At 41.7% G+C, this 16780-nt stretch overlaps 1 protein-coding gene across 1 annotated transcript in view; it reads right to left on the minus strand.

The window, feature by feature from the left end:
* Positions 1-5164, minus strand: part of LOC102939567 (desmoglein-1-beta) — a 39903-nt gene extending 34739 nt beyond the window's left edge. The window contains exon 1 of the mRNA XM_027821260.3: positions 4792-5164. Coding sequence (XP_027677061.2) covers positions 4792-4839 — 48 coding nt within the window. The 5' untranslated portion in view covers positions 4840-5164. The remainder of the gene's footprint in view (positions 1-4791) is intronic.
* Between the last annotated feature and the right edge of the window lie 11616 nt (positions 5165-16780).

Genomic DNA, 16780 nt, shown 5'->3' on the forward strand with positions numbered 1-16780 from the left:
ATAAAATCTTTATTTTCAGCCTTGCCTGACCTGGAGATAACACAGCTGGCAAGCCATGAGAGATACAAGTTTTATACTTGAGATTTTTCCTTTGCTCTTGGGCCCCCGCTAGCCGGGAATGTTCTGAACGTGCACCTCAGAACTGTCGGGGGAAGAGACGGATTTCACGCAACTACACTCCATATTTCCTGTTTGTGAATTGGAAGATTAGCTTCACCACTGTCCTCTAGTGGCTGCTCTACAGAAAAAATGACCTGACACTACTTGTGGCTAATGGAGGATCTCTTACTTAGGGGACACATTTTTTTTGAGTCAAGAGTCCTCATGCTACAAGTACACATTGAGCTGATGAATGTGAAGTCTGTATACAGTATAATAATAATGATGCTCTTTTATATAGCGCTTTTCATCAGTAGATCTCAAAGCGCTTCACAGTTTTTAGTATATTAATCCTCACAGTATATTTATCTTTTAGTATATTTATCCTGGGAGGTAGGGAAGTGCTATTATTACCATTTTACAGATGGGGACCTCAGGCACAGGGAGGCTAAATGACTTGCTCAAGGTCACATGGGAAGTCTGTGGTGATATGTCAATATTAAGTATGTCTACGACACCAAACATCTACATAGTTAAGTGCTGTAGTATCTATGCAGCCATTGATTTGTTACATGTACAGCAACAGATGCCATTGAAAAGGTACAAGGTGTGGGGTACACTATTGGAATTTTGGGGCAGGTAGGAAGTTGATTAAAGGGGGAAACTTGATAGCTTTGCTGGAAGGCTTAGGGGTTGAGCCTTGGTTCTCTTTAGTGTGCCATCAAGATTTTTGTCCTTTCACAGATCATTAGCCTGTGTGAGACTTCCTGCTGAAGGGAAGTCCATAGAAGAGCAAGCAAGCACTTGAGGGAGGTATTTGCTAGATTGGGGTGGGGGATGCGAGGCTAAAAAAACCCATCTTTATTGGGACAATCTTAAACATTTTTATGTTTAGTCTGTCTCAAAGCTTTGCAATTCAGTTGAATAATATGAAAGACTTGTGCCACTGGCAGTGGAGAAAAATCTGCAATAACACCATTAAAGTCACTGGAGCTACTCCAGATTTATACTGCCGTAACTGGGAGCAGAATTTGGCCCTTAGCATTTATATAGTGCTTTGCATCTTCAAAGCAATGTATAGACATTAACTAATCACTAGCTGACAGCCAAGCAATATTATAATATGCAATTATGGAATCCTCCCTGCTCCACCTGCTCACATCCAAATGACTGAACATGCCCATAACTCCTTTTTTGCTCTGTTTCCCAACATCATTCCTAAAGGGCCTGATGCTATTCTCTTTGAAGTCAAGGGGAGTATTTGTTGATCTCGCTGGGAGGAGTATTGGGCACTCACACTCAATATATTAGTCATCCTTCTGCCACTGTGGTTATGTTTGTGTCAGCACTTTAGGTCACAGACTGCACTCCTTACTCAGCCAAAACTCTCACTGAGTAAAGGCCCGTGAGAACAAACCCTTCCTTTCATGAACGTCTATTTCCAGAGTTCTGTAACTCAACCATAAAAAAACCCAAACCAAACCAAGCCACTGTATGCTAAATACTGAGATATAAGGTTGAAGCTTAAGGACTGAACTTTCCGCCTACATATTTAAACAACCCGCATAGTATCTTCTAAATAAAAACAGAAACGCATATTTCTTATTGCTGTTAGCTTACTTGTTGTCCTTTAATTAACAAATAGTTTCATTTTTAAGGGGAAACTTTGTATGATGACTTTTCTGGTTGTTGTTGTAGATGATGTTAACTTTAAAAAGGCCAGATGCTTTCTGTGATATATTGGAAGCTGAAGGCGACACTTATACATGCTATGTTTTCCCAGTCCTGCTCCCACTGGTGTAATGGAAGTTACATTCCCCATGGTAATGAGAGAAGAATAAGGCCCAAAGATTCATTCACTTTTAAATATTTGTATTCATCCAACTAAACACCTTAACAAATTTGTCATCAGGATTTGTTCTCCTCTATCTGATAAATAATACAGGCCAAATCCTGTAGAAATTCTGTGGGGTTCTATTTCTTAACTGACATTAACAGTCCGAAAAATGAATGGAGAACTAACCTGAGTAAAGACTCTAAGGACAATTTTTTTTCAAACTTGAATTTCATAAGTTAGGTACTTAAATCCATATTTAGGCTCCTAAATAAAAATTTCCAGATTTCCAGTGGTGCTTACAACCCACAGTTTCCATTCAGCATCTTTGAAAATCAGTCCACTTTTATTTAGGAGACTAAATATAGATTTAAGTACTTAACTTTAGACACTTTGAAAAATTTGGTCTAAGTTCCTAAAACCAAAGTCTTCCCTTAGATACATGTTGCAACTTCCATTGGCTTCAGTGGGTATTCTACATGCATATCCAAGGGGAGGGTTTGGCCCCCTGCAGCATACTGTAATTATCCCACCAAATTATGAGTGGACAATGCAACCCATATGTTTGCAATTAGAAGAGAAAGTGAAGAAAATATATGGAAAAAAAGTGGCCACGCAAGAGAGGTGGTGAATTTAAGATTGTTATAAACTAACCATCACATGGTAGCTGGAAGGAAAACAGTCATACTGAATCAAACATACAATTTCCACAAAACATGCCTGTGCAAATACAACAAACAAAATCCAGTTTTACACCCTCTACTCATGCAAGTAATGCCTTTGAAGTCATATGAGTAAGGGTTGCAGAATCAGGCCCACGAATGGGGAAACGTGTACTAAAAATTTAATAGTTGTAGAGCACAGTCTATTTCTGGTAAATTAAGGTTTTCATTTCAGAATGCATTCAGAATACTACAGGGTGTACATTTCTATAGCAATTTTATATAGCTTAATTTGTTAATAATATGTTAACCCATCATCAAATATACCACTCACATAGGTGTGTTTCATTAAAAAAAGAAAAAAGAGATGGAAAACCTAACCTCTAAATCAATGTGAGTTTGGGGTGAGTTGGGAGTACAAGGTTAGGCCTTGTGTCATTTTTTAAAACTGAATTCTTTCATAATTTATTTAATCTCTCTACTTCTATATGTACAAAAAAGCCTCTTTTTCTTATCCATTTGGACTGAGACTGAATTAAAATAAGATCCCTGTAAATTCCAGCTATGAACATTTGACCAGTCCTTCTGTGACAAGAGAAAGACATATTCCAATGGCAGTACTTGATATCTCTGCATAATGACTATTCATACAGCCAAAATGTGGTTAGTGTTTACATAAGCTTTCACTTCTCCTGGTTGAAACTGAAATCCTGACTCAGTCACAAAACTATGGTAAAAAAAAATTTCTTTTTAAATTAAACTGTTGCAGTGTTGAAAGAGATTATTTTTCTACAGTAAAATGTGCACTCGAATGGATGGTAATTTATAGTACAGTTATAGTTTATTTTCACTGAAGTTCCAAACATGAAGAATACCTATTACCATGTGATTTAATAATCCTCATCTTACCTAATGCTGATAATGTTGAATAAAAGGCTAAAATTGTTATTATGACACACAGTATTTCAGACCTGGAAGAGACCTGTATGTTGCATTAAACAAGCAGAAAATAATCTGAATCATAACCTTGTCTGTTTTTTGCCAAACCTTAAAATTATTTACTTGGCTGCTGCCCATGTTGATTAGTTCTACTTTACTGAATGCAAATCTAAGAACTAAGGTTTGCTTAATCTGTCCAAAATAAGACCTAGTATTTTTTATTCTATGTCAATAATCCTTTGGATAATTTTAGTAGTATTATTAAAAAAGGTTAATATATGTGTACACTTCATTGTATAGATTGTGTGAAACAAACTCCACAAAACAAACCATTGTACAGGGAATCTACTCTTGTTAGTTTTTAGGGCCTTATAATTGTCCTTAATTCTAGAAAAGCAAGATAAACTATGAAAAACAAATCCAAAACTTTAACAGAATATGATGCCAGAACAGAGCACCACCGAATCCTCTGTAATCCTCTTTTATATCTCTCTGGTTTTAGTTAATTTCAGCTTCCTGATGCCTACACCTTACACAACTATTCTGCCTTACTACAAGCACCATTTTCTTTTTTTGCAATAATATAAACAAACACAGTAAGCCCCCAATGTAAGGATTTCTTTATTCTCTACTTTTAGATACTAATGTTACTATGTTAATGTACCAAGCAGTGATGGTTTCTTGCAATATTAACTAATGGGCCAAATCCTGCAATTGTTACTCAGTCAAAACCTCCACTGAATTTAATGAAATGGGAGGTGGGGAAGGGTTGCCTGAATAAAGACTATAGGGTTTGATCTATTGTGAAGTAGTCCTAGCCATTATTTTTTAAAGAATGCTGGATTGTTTCCCCTTGATAAACTAGACAAATGAAGACAAACATAACCAAATAAATAATAATAATAATAATAATAAATAAATTAATAAAGAAAGCAGCTTGTTAAGAAGTATTTATTATAAATATGTCATGCATTAATAATCAGAATGGTACAATGGGTAGAGTTATATTCAAAAGAAATAATTCTGATAACATTAAAATTAAAGACGGGCTGTTCTTGTGGAAGCTTTTTAAAAGATTCCATTGAAAATGAGCAATGGTTAGTTTCTAAGGCACAATGTTTAAAATTGCCTTATTGATTAATATGAGTTTCAATGTAGTTAAAAGTGGAGGCAGCAGTAAATGTAATCATCTTCAGAAAAGGACTTTGACAGACTTTAAAAGAGAGCTTACAAATATTGTTTTAAAATTCTACTTACCATTAAAATGAATAGAACAACAGTTGTTCTGAAGGGGAGCCAATCCATTGCATCTGATTACTCTTAGATACAAGTCCAAGTGAGTTGTGGTTACCCTGCTGTTCCCTTTCCCCCCTCGCTTTGGTGTCAATGTAAAAAGACACTCACTTGATGTTCTTACACCCTAGCTCTGGAGGCGTTCTGCTTCCCTCTGAAGGAATCACTGAAGATGGTGTATAACAGTGTCTGTTTCCCCACCCAAAAATCCTGGGCTGGTCTCAACTGAAACACTTGACAACATCATTATTGCTCCCAGGTAAAAGCTCAGAGACACACCTTAATTCTTATTGCAACAAAACCCTTTGCTGGATATTAAATAGACCATTTTAAAGAGAGAAGAAAAGCTTTACGGGGAAGATACCAAGTGCATTATAAGTTACAGCACGATAAATAATTAAAATGTTAACTGATCACCTTCAAATGCAGTTAGGAGACTTCTCCTTACTGCCAGTAGACTAAAGGCACATAATGAAATTTAGGAATATTATTGTAAAGAGTATGAACTTTAACAAATGACTAGTTCATCTGAAAATACATATCCATTTCCTAGAGAAGAGTAAAACCAGTATCTGTCTTCTGGGCTAGACGTAGCCCAGACCCATCAACACTGCATGTGCAATTAGGAAAAATAAACTAACTTGTCGCAAGAAAGATCATACAATATTTTGATAAAAAAAGCTTTATTTATTGGGTTATAAAAACATCAGAAGTATCTAGGTTAAGAAACCAAGCCCTTATGATCCTATTAACTGCTGTGCTTTGACACGATCTTTTTTCCTGCCATCGGTCAACTCCTCCCTGGTGCTACCAACTGGAAACAGAGATGCTGCAGAGTACATCCTCTGAAGCAGGAATCCTGCTGGCCATGATTAGAGCTCTCATGGCAGGCCAAGGAGATGTTATATGGAACTCAGTTGGGGCCAAATTCTCAATGGTCCTTGAACAAGTGTATGAGAGAAGAAGGCCTCAAGGAGCTTTCCTCTCTTTACAGCCAACTTAGGGGTGGGCCAAAATTGCACTTGAGAATACAGAGAATGAAGAGACATCACGCCCAGGTGCACTAGCCACCCCAAAATGGACAGGAAGAAGGTGGGGTAATAGCCTCACCTTCTCCCCAAACCAGCCAGTTTCCTAAAGGGTGGTGCAATGGGTGTGCCCCTGTGCACTTGGGGAATTCTGGGAGCAGTCTGCCTTCCTGAGGCACAATGGGCTTTCAATGTACTAAGAATCTCTTGAGATGAGTTCAATGGGACCTGAGAGTGCTCAGCACTCAGGAATTGCTCAGCACCAGTAGAAGTCATTCTCAGTGCCACTGAATGGTCTTGATTGTAGCCCATAGGGCTAGCTTGCCTTTATTATATTCACTGTCTTGCCTTCATTATATTTTGCCTTTATTATATTCAGCAGTAATGCAAGGAACCTACAGGCCTGTACCCTATAAGACATTAGCTTCAGCAGTCAGCATAAGGCTTGAAGCCTGTGAACTTTGGCACAGATAAACAGCTCAACAGAAACTTCCATGTTTTGGGGAACTGAGAATAGAAGGTATAAGGGGGATTTTTGTTGGAATTTACCCTAACGACACCAGCCAACCCCAGGAACATGAATCAACACCTGCAGATATCGGACTACAAGAGTGCTATGGCAATGAATTGATGTATATGATAATAAGTTGAGAATTCATATACTAATTCATATCGGAAAAAGGCACCCCGACATTAGTAGGGTGAGGAAATACAAATAAGGAAGCGGGGGGGGGGGGGGAGAGAAACCTCTACTGAATATGCATTAGACATAGCAGCATCAGTGTAACATTATAAAAGTTGTATCCCAGCCTGGCTGTGGGAGTAGAGAGATGTAGTCCCCGGCAGGTGCCAGAATGATGGCCAGTGGTGATGAGGAAGAAGGTGATGGTGATGAGGAAGACAGTGGCTAACATTTCAGGTTGTTCTGCAAGGGATGGTGTGAGTATATAGATATTCAGATGTACATTCTGTATTATCTCTATCTACCTTACTGAGTTAAAGTGTTTGTGACTTTGCTAAATGTATTAATAAACTATTGTAATATAGAAGGGTTCCTATAGTGTGAGTGTTGCAACTGTGCACATAATACTGGGCCTAATCTTGGGACAAGAACATATCAACACTCAAAGTGATAACTGGGAATTCTTAAGTAATGAATATAATTACTACATAATCTATAGCAGGGGTGGACAAACTTTTTGGCCTCAGGGCCGCATCGGGTTTCCAAAATTGTATGGAGGGTCAGTTAGGGGAGGCTGTGCCTCCCCAAACAGCCAGGCGTGGCCTGGCCCCCGCCCCCATCCGATCCCCCCCCCCGCTTCTCGCCCCCTGAGGCCCCCCCAGAACTCCTGCCCCATCCAACCCCCCCTGTTCCCTGATGGCCCCCAGGGACCCCTGCCCCATCCACCCCCCCCGCTCTCTGTCCCCGACTGCCCCCGGACTCCCAGCTGCACCCCTCCTCCCCATCCAACCCCTGCTCTCATTCCTGACTGCCCCCCCAGGACCCGTACTCCATCCACCCCTCCTGCTCCCTGTCCCCTGACCGCCCCCGGAACCCCCGCCCCTGACTGCTCCCCGCTGCCCCATCCAACCTCTCCTTTCCTTCCTGACTGCCTCCCCAGGACCCCTGCCCCCATTCAACCCCCCTGTTCCCTGCCCTCTGACCGCCCCGACCCCTATCCACATCCCCGGTCCCGACCACCCCCTAAACTCCCCTGCCCTCTATCCAACCCCCCCGTCCCCTTACCGCGCTGCCTGGAGCACCAGTGGCTGGCGGTGCAGCTGAACTAGGACAGGCAGCCGCGCAGCATAGAGCACCGGGTCAGGCCGGGCTCTGCAGCTGCGCTGCCCAGGAGCTCACAGCCCTGCTGCTCCTACTTGCTGTCAACCAGCATTTGCTATTGACTGCAGCATAGCTGCTAGCCACTGAGGGATAGGGGCTGGGATAGACATACCCCTAATTCACTGCCCACTACCCCCCTGGGGACATGTTGCACAGGCTGATATACTTAGTCAGGCTCATCTCTTAGTGCTCCTGTTTATGCAGCCCGCAGGCTGCTTCCCGCAGCTCCCATTGGCCGGAAACGGTGAGCCGAGGCCACTGGGAGCTGTGGGCAGCCATGCCTGTGGATGGATTTATGCTGGAAATGGCCCACCTTGATTATCATGCACATTGTAGGGAGAGTGGTCACCTTGGGTAAGCTATTACCAGCAGGAGAGTGAGTTTGTATGTGTGTGTTTTTGGGGTGGGGGGAGGGGGAAACCTGGATTTGTGCTGGAAATGGCCCACCTTGATTTTCATACACATTGTAAGGAGAGTGGTCACTTTGGATAAGCTATTACCAGCAGGAGAGTGAGTTTGTGTGTGTGGTTTTTGGAAAAGGGGGGGTGGGGGGTGAGAAAACCTGGATTTGTGCTGGAAATGGCCCACCTTGATTATCATACACATTGTAAAGAGAGTGGTCACTTTGGATGGGCTATTACCAGCAGGAGAGTGAGTTTGTGGGGGGGGGGGGGGGGGGGGGGGGGCGGAGGGTGAGAAAACCTGGATTTGTGCTGGAAATGGCCCAACTTGATTATCATACACATTGTAAGGAGGGTGATCACTTTAGATAAGCTATTACCAGCAGGAGAGTGGGATGGGAGGAGGTATTGTTTCATGTTCTCTGTATATATAATGTCTTCTGCAGTTTCCACAGTATGCATCCGATGAAGTGAGCTGTAGCTCACGAAAGCTTATGCTCAAATAAATTGGTTAGTCTCTAAGGTGCCACAAGTACTCCTTTTCTTTTTGCGAATACAGACTAACACGGCTGTTACTCTGAAAAATGTAAACACTGTCTCGCAGCCCACCAGCAGATTACCCTGACGGGCCATGTGCAGCCCGCAGGCCCCAGATTGCCCATCACTGCTATAGAGGGATTTAATCCTGTCCAATGCATAGGGAATAAAGGCTTCATATGCTTTCTGCCTCAGTCATTTGTGCACCAGCACAGGAATGGCCCCAATATAACGCTATACAAATACTTTTGTATAAACTAACTTGCTGTTAAAAAAAAAAAAAGTCCTTCCTTTCTCTTTGTGGAGTGTTTTCACTAAAGAGAAACTTGAATGGGGTTCCTTGTTCTAATTGAAGAAAACATTAATCAATCCATTGTTTTACTAGCCATATATATTTTTATACCAATAGCAACTCAGCATATTTGCTGATGAGTGAATTATATCCATTGGTTCAAATTTTAATAGTGTCTTAGAAGCCTAAGTCTCATTTTAAAAGTGACTTAGGGCCAGATTTATAAAGATATTCAGGTGTCTAAAAAAGCAGATAGGCACCTAGTGAGCTTTACAAGGAAGTACTGAAGAAAGGGATCTGGGGGTCATAGTTGATCACAAGCTAAATATGAGTCAACAGTGTAACACTGCAAAAAAAAGCGAACATAATTCTGGGATGTATTAGCAGGAGTGTTGTAAGCAAGACACGAGCAGTAATTCTTTCACTGTACTCCACACTGATTAGGCCTCAGCTGGAGTACTGTGTCCATTTCTGGACATCACATTTCAAGAAAGTTGTGGACAAACTGTAGAAAGTCCAGAGAAGAACAACAAAAATGATTAAAGGTCTGAGAAAACATGACCTCTGATAATAGAACAAGAAGCAATAGACTTAAATTGCAGCAAGGGCAGTTTAGGTTGGACATTAGGAAAAACTTCCTAACTGTCGGGTTGGTTAACCAGTAGAATAAATTGCCTAAGCAGGCTGTGGAATCTGCATCATTGGAGATTTTAAAGAACAGATTAGACAAACACCTGTCAGGGATGGTCTAGATAATACTTATTCCTGCCATGAGTTCAGGGGACTGGCCTAGACAATCTCTCGAGGTCCCTTCCAGTCCTACGATTCTATGCAGCCTAAGTCCTATTGATTTCAAGGAGAGTTTGATGCCTGACCTGCTCAGGTGCTTTTTAAAGTCCCAATAGGCATCTATCTGCCTCTTTAGGTGCCTTAATCTGGTCTAAATCACTTTTGAAAATGAAATTTCGTGTCCTCAGTCACTTAGATGCTTTTGAAAATTTTACCTATTATACTCATTTTAAAGATAACAACTGATTTCATACAGCAAGAAGTTGGGAGAAGTACCAAATGTCATGAACAACTAACCTGTCTCTAGTAGTGGCTAGTTTTCACATTTCAGCAATCTTTTTTTTTTTTTAAAGGACTTGTTTCAACTAAGAGCCAATTTAGTGCTTACTAAAATTTTTTTGGCATTCAAAGTAAAGGAGCTGGTTCTGTAGATGGAAGAGGAAATTAACTCATAGATTTTCTTTCAAATCCAAACGATTTATTATAATACTTAAAGAGATAGAAGGATATATTCTTTTTCAGATCTCTATGTTATATACCAGTGTATAGTACCATACTCGTAGGACAACAAAGTGCTACAAAGGGACCCAAAAATGCTAGAAATATGAGCAAGGAATATCAAAATTAGATTATATTCAACATGGAAAAGTTAGTGACTACATTTCAATTTTGGGGAAAATATTGAAACATTGGGTCAAGTCAGCCCTGGTCTAAGGAGGTACAACTCTACTGGAGCAGAATCTATGGTACAGAAATGCAATGACAGGAAGACACTTGGAAAGCATTAATGCTAAAAGACACATATGGCTGTTAATAATAATACTATAATAAAACATTGCACTTATGTGGCTCTTTTCAACCCATGTTCTGAAAGCACTTTATAGGTGGGTAAGTGTAATTGTCCACATCTCACATGGAAGGGAAAAGGAGATGCAGATTAAGGGGCCAGTTGTGGGTAAGGACTGGTCTTCCTATCTGTGGCATCCCCAAAGTTTGTGCCTGCATATTTGTGGCAGTACATTGCAGGCAGAAATCTGAGTGCTTGACCTTCTCACTACCCGATTTGTACCATCAATCATGTAATTAGAGGCCCAGATACTTAGATTTGCATCTTCATGTCAATAGCAGGTGCAAAACTTCAGGCAAAATTTTGTGGCCAATTGCACCTGCAAAACAGAGGCTGGCCCTTTGAAAATGCAATCCTAAGCAAATTGACCCAAATCACAAGGGTACTTTGTGACAGAAATGTGATAAGCCCGTCCTTCTCCTTACAGATTTGACAGCAAACTCAAAAATTACCCTGTAATGGGATATATGACTTAAAAAAAAGGCAGAAGTGTGATTTTTGTTCAAACACACAGTGGCATCACAACACAGACCAGGAAGACAGTCACTGTTTGGGGAGAGCTGACTGAATAGTATTAGACTATTGCCACTAGCAATCCTACCCTAGCATCCACTGTTGTGCTTAGGGGGCTGATAAGTACAGGGAGACCCCGCTGCTGCAAAAGGAATAAGCAGGTTGCAAGGACTCCCTTAACCCAGGCTAATTGACTGGGCAGGGAAGAAACAGAAGGCCGAGTGGGAGCCAGGAGTAGAGGGCCAGGATGAGGTGGAAGAAAGATGCTAAATTTCCATTTCAAAGCAGGAAACTCCTGCTTCTGCCAAGGAGTGAAGATAAGCAGATGGCAGCTCTTTTCAAGTCACACCTTCATCTGTCTGCCTGCTGAGCCCCGTGTCTCAGTAGCATCCAGATGTGAGAGGCGTGGGGAGAAAGCCACCTGCTCAGCAAGGACAGTAGTGGGCAGCAGCTGCCTCGTTTTCCAGCCACCATCTGATGCAGTAACTGGGGGACTCAGTAACGGTGTTTGTACTTGTGGGTTTACCCAAATATTCTTGTGCCCTTAAATACAGTTGTGGTTAGACTCATTTAAGAGGAGAAATTAAAGGAACTAAATATGAATAAATGATGAAGATGGGGTATGAAAACCATCTGCCAGGAGGTAGAGGAATTGTATAAGGTGTTCCAAGAGGAACAGCATAACCAGAAGTAATGGACTAAACTTAGGAACAGGAAGATGTGTGCTGAATATCAGGAGACAATTCCTAATCATGAGGACTATTAAAAACTGCAGTGAGGCTCCAAGGGAGATTATGGAATTCCCCCAACACCAAAGAAATTTAACACTAGACTGGAAAAAGCACTAGAGAAAAAAATGTAGGGAAGCCCAGTTGAGGTTGGCAGACTGGGTAACCTGCTACTGTGGTTCAGTGAATCTCTATGTTTCTTTGTTTTGCAGAGCATTTAATAAGGAAAGGCTGTACAGTTCTCAGGGAGCACCTATCTTCCAAACCCCACCCTGGAATCTCAAAATATGTATTTCTGTTTATCACCAGAAAGGGCTATGCAGACCACTGGTGGTTTATGGCCCACACTTTGAGAACCCGTGCTGTAGGTCTTTCCCATCACTAAGGTTAATGTTTCGATGTTCCTAAGTCATGTTGACTTCCAATAGGATTTTAAACTCTTACATTTTTAGGCTTGGACTACATTTTAAAATTATATTGGCATAGCTACATCAATCAAGGGTGTGAAAGAACCCATTCCTCAGATTGACATAGCCATGCCAAGCTCACCCCCCACTGCAGACTGAAGAGTGCTTCTGCTGACATAGCTAGCACCATTCGGGAAGGTGGTGTTCCTATCCTATCAGAGAAACTCCTTCTACTGGTGTAGGCTGTGTCTATACTAGGGAGCTATGCCAGCATAGGCTCTGTAGTATAGACATAAAATTTTTGAAAGCACCAAAGGCTATCTGCTAGCACAATATAAATCGGCATTATATAATTTGTTTAATATAATTGGATTTTAGAATGAGATCCAATTCACAGCCTTCTAAAACTAAATATTCTGAACACTTGTACTTAAAGAGTCTTGATGTCCAGATTTGCAGCCTGGATTCAGCCTGGCACAATTTTGCACTCACAATTCTTTGCATCCACAATTTAGGCTCTGTAGACATCTAAATCCCAGATTTGTGAGTACAGTGAGGCACTTAGACATCTAAATGATCTAACTCACTCTGAAAATGTTAGGTAGGAAAAAACGAGTTCAGTGTTTGAAAAACTAGCCCAGTATATCACCATATCACTTTCAGGCTTTATTTTAGGTTAATATTTTTTATTGCTATCAGAGATAAATATGGTCTCATCTTTAATTATTCTAGTAGGCTATAGATGTAGTGAACTCTGTGACTCCCTTCAGTGGTGACTTATTCCTCTGGCCAGCTGGACATACTATGAATTCTTCAGCCTTAGGGCTATCACCTTGCAAGAAATCTTCTGAGTGGGTGTGATTAGAGCAGCAGACTTATTGTGATTGCAATGCAGAATCATGGTTTCTCCATGGGCTTCAGTCTCCAGATGGGCAATTCTGTAATCTGTGTAACAATCCAAATGCCCCCAATGTGTCTCTAGGAAGGGCATATGAGATGGATGAAGAGGGGCATCTGTAGCTCAACGCAAAATGAATACATTACAAGATCTCCAAATTTGTAAAAATGACTCCCAGGTCTTATTGAAAACAAATTCTTCACACTTTAGCTGGATTAACTGTTCTCAGAAAGCTCAGGGGATGTAGACACACTAGGAAGTTGATTGGCCATATCTACAGCCTGCTCATGTATTGTTCTATCATTGTAAAGGTCAAACCAACAGTACTGATGAAAAATTTCAAACAGATTGTGGGTCCTCCATGGAGAACATGTCTTATATGACACCATAAATTCAGGCTTTCCACTTGTGAAAGATGTATATCAGCTCACATGTCTCATTCTAGATGACAGGAAATGTCTCATACCAGCACTTAGGGCCTGGTTCTCCTCTCACTCACTCAAGTCAATGGGAATGCTTAGTGGTGCAAGATCCCACTCTTAGAAATTCCTAAAGCATCATCTTTCAGCAGGGAGGTACCCAGAAACACAGATGAAAGTAACTTAATCACTGCTTGATGAGAGTACCTCAGAGGGAAGTGTCTGTTACCCATGGTGAATGCCATGTCTCAGGGAACCCTACATATGGTAAATGACAAACACCATAACTATATGACAGTTTAATAATAACAGTAATGCCACCTAGCTCTTAGAAAGCACTTTTCATCAGTAGTTCTCAAAGCACTTTACAAAGATCAGCATCTGTATCCCCACTTTGCAGATGGGGAAACTGAGGCACAGGGAGCTGACGTGACTTGCCTAAGGACACCAAACAAACCAGTGGCAGAGCTAGGGAATAGAACCCAGCCTCTTGAGTCCCAATCCCATGCTCTAACTACTAGGCCATACCACCACACCATAGTTTTCTGTTGCATTTAAGGATATGGCAAGTATCACATCTGCCATTAAAGTGGCCTCTGGTACACATTCTTTTACATCTATGGAGTTAGAAGTCTATTCAGTATTACTTAACCTTTATGGCATATGACGTTTGCAGTGCTTGAGGTGCATGGTTCATGGTATGTTTTGCCTTGTTGTTGTGAATCTCACTTTTGTTTCAATAAAGCAGCTGCTGTGCCCAATAATCTCTCTCTTGGGTGAACACTTAGCCCAACTGACAACAGTTCAGGCTGTCAAGTGCCCATTGCGTTGTCAGTCTTTTCAACCATAGCACAATTTACTGCCCACCAAAACAGCTTCAAGCAAAGGAAGGTTTTTCTTCATAACCCCTGGGGTTAAAAACACCCTATAACCTACTATTGATGGAGTTCTTCAAGACTGGACCATCACACAGGCAGTTTTTCAATTTCTAGACATTCTTTACAAGCCTCATTCCATTTCAGCTGATTATTATTATTATTACTAATAATTTTTCAGCTCCTAAAGGTGTGTTAGGAGTTTCTGAGTAGACAATGAAAGGCACAGTCCCCGCCCCAAAGAGCTTGCAGAAATCAAACATGACATAATGTGTGGGAGGTGATGAACAAAAGGGAGGGATGAGGCATTAGAAGGGTTACAGCAATATGATCGCACAGTTACTCACTTTAGGACGCCTACTTCACTGTCAGATCTCTGAAGTAAGCTGTGATGGAGGAAAAATAAGTAAGATATGTTTGATATCAGCTCACAAGTCCCCAGGAAGCTATGGCCTGCTACTTCTTCCTCTGGGACAGTGTCTCCTGAATGTCCTTGACCTTTTCCACACACATTATAACTTTCCCTTTCCCTATTATATATAGTTAAGGTACTTTACCCTTTGGGGAAGCCTCACTTGCTAACTCAAGGCTTTACCATCTAGCCAGCTGTTCAGATTTTCTCCAGTGTAGGGTACAGATATATTAGATTCTCCTGCCATGACTCACTGTAGATAATGGCCAGGTGTGAAATCCTGGCGCTACTGAAGTCAATGACAAAGCTCTCATTAACTTCCATAGCCAGGGCTTCTTCCATATGCACAGCTACAAAACAGCTGCTGCTAACACATGTGGGAAAGCCCTTGGAACTCCCCCATGGTGGCAGCAGCAGGGGAGTGGCATCAGAGGGCAGATCAAGTGCTGAAATGCTGAAGTTCTGCAAAGAGCAGCAAGATCTGTAGGGGAGAGACAGCTGGAGCCCCAAATTCTAACAGCAGGTGAAGCTGGGATTTGAACCATGATCCCCATAACAAGAGATGGACATAGAAAGAGTGGTTGTGTCCCCCTTAAATCCAGCGGCACAGGGTGCTTGAGACATACTCCCCAAAATAACTGTCAGGGGTTGGTCAGTTTATGAGTGGGGCGGGGGGGGAGGGGGTAGGGGAGGAACCTAAGCGGATTTGCAGGCACTGTCATTATCTATTAAACCAGGCATCTGAACTCAGATCTCCTCAATTCAGAATGGCCTGTCTGTTTCCACTCTGTCTGGTTGGTATCCAGGAATGACATTCCTGACTCATATCCACTCATAAGAACTTGGAGTTTGGGAATCTTGGTCCTGGGCATCCCCAGCTATCTGGGGGCTATAGGTGTTTGTCTGCACTCCTCTTTAATCCTATTGCTTTTGCAGCGGGTGAAATAACTTTTGTCTTTAGCAAGATGGACTGTCTCGTGTTAGGTTTCAGAGGGGTAGCCGTGTTAGTCTGTATCAGTAAAAACGACTAGGAGTCCTTGTGGCACCTTAGAGAGTAACAAATTTATTTGGGCATAAGCTTTCGTGGGCTATAACCCACTTCATCAGATGCATGGAGTGAAAAATACAGTAAGCAGGTATAAATATACAGCTTATGAAAAGAGGGGAGTTGCCTTACCAAGTGGGGGGTTAGTGCTAACGAGGCCAATTCAATCAGGGTGGAAGTGGCCCATTCCCAACAGTTGACAAGAAGGTGTGAGTATCAACAGAGGGAAAAATATTTTTTGTAGTGACCCAGCCCCTCCCAGTCTTTATTCAGGCCTAATTTGATGGTGTCAAGTTTGCAAATTAATTCCAGTTCTGCAGTTTTTGAAGTTTTTTTGTTGAAGAATGGCTTTTAAATCTGTTATTGAGTGTCCAGGGAGATTGAAGTGCTCTTCTACTGGATTTTGAATGTTACCATTCTTGATGTCTGATTTGTGTCCATTTATTCTTTTGCATGGAGACTGTCCGGTTTGGCCAATGTATATGGCAGAGGGGCATTGCTTGCACATGATGGCATATATCACATTGGTAGATGTGCAGGTGAATGAGCCCCTGATGGAGTGGCAGATGTGGTTAACTCCTTTCATGGTGTCCCTTGAATAGATAAGCAGACAGAGTTGGCAACAGGGTTTGTTGCAGGGACTGGTTCCTGGGTTAGTGTTTTGTTGTGTGGTGTGTAGCTACAGTCCATTGGTGTTCTTCCAGAAAACACCATCCTAGCCAGTATGGATGAAGTGTTTGCTGTGACATTATCGGGGATACTGTTCCTGACGGCTTGTAGTCCATCTTTGTGTGGAATGTTGGTGTAGAGGGCTTCTACATCCATCGCTGGGGAATAGCTGGCAGAACTAGTATGCCTACTAGTGAGTGCAGAGCGAAGAAGTGAATGTGGGGCAGATGAGAATTGGGCCAGTGGGAGG

The sequence above is a fragment of the Chelonia mydas genome, chromosome 2, assembly GCF_015237465.2.
Source record: "Chelonia mydas isolate rCheMyd1 chromosome 2, rCheMyd1.pri.v2, whole genome shotgun sequence".
In the NCBI taxonomy this organism is placed as follows: Eukaryota; Metazoa; Chordata; order Testudines; family Cheloniidae; genus Chelonia; species Chelonia mydas.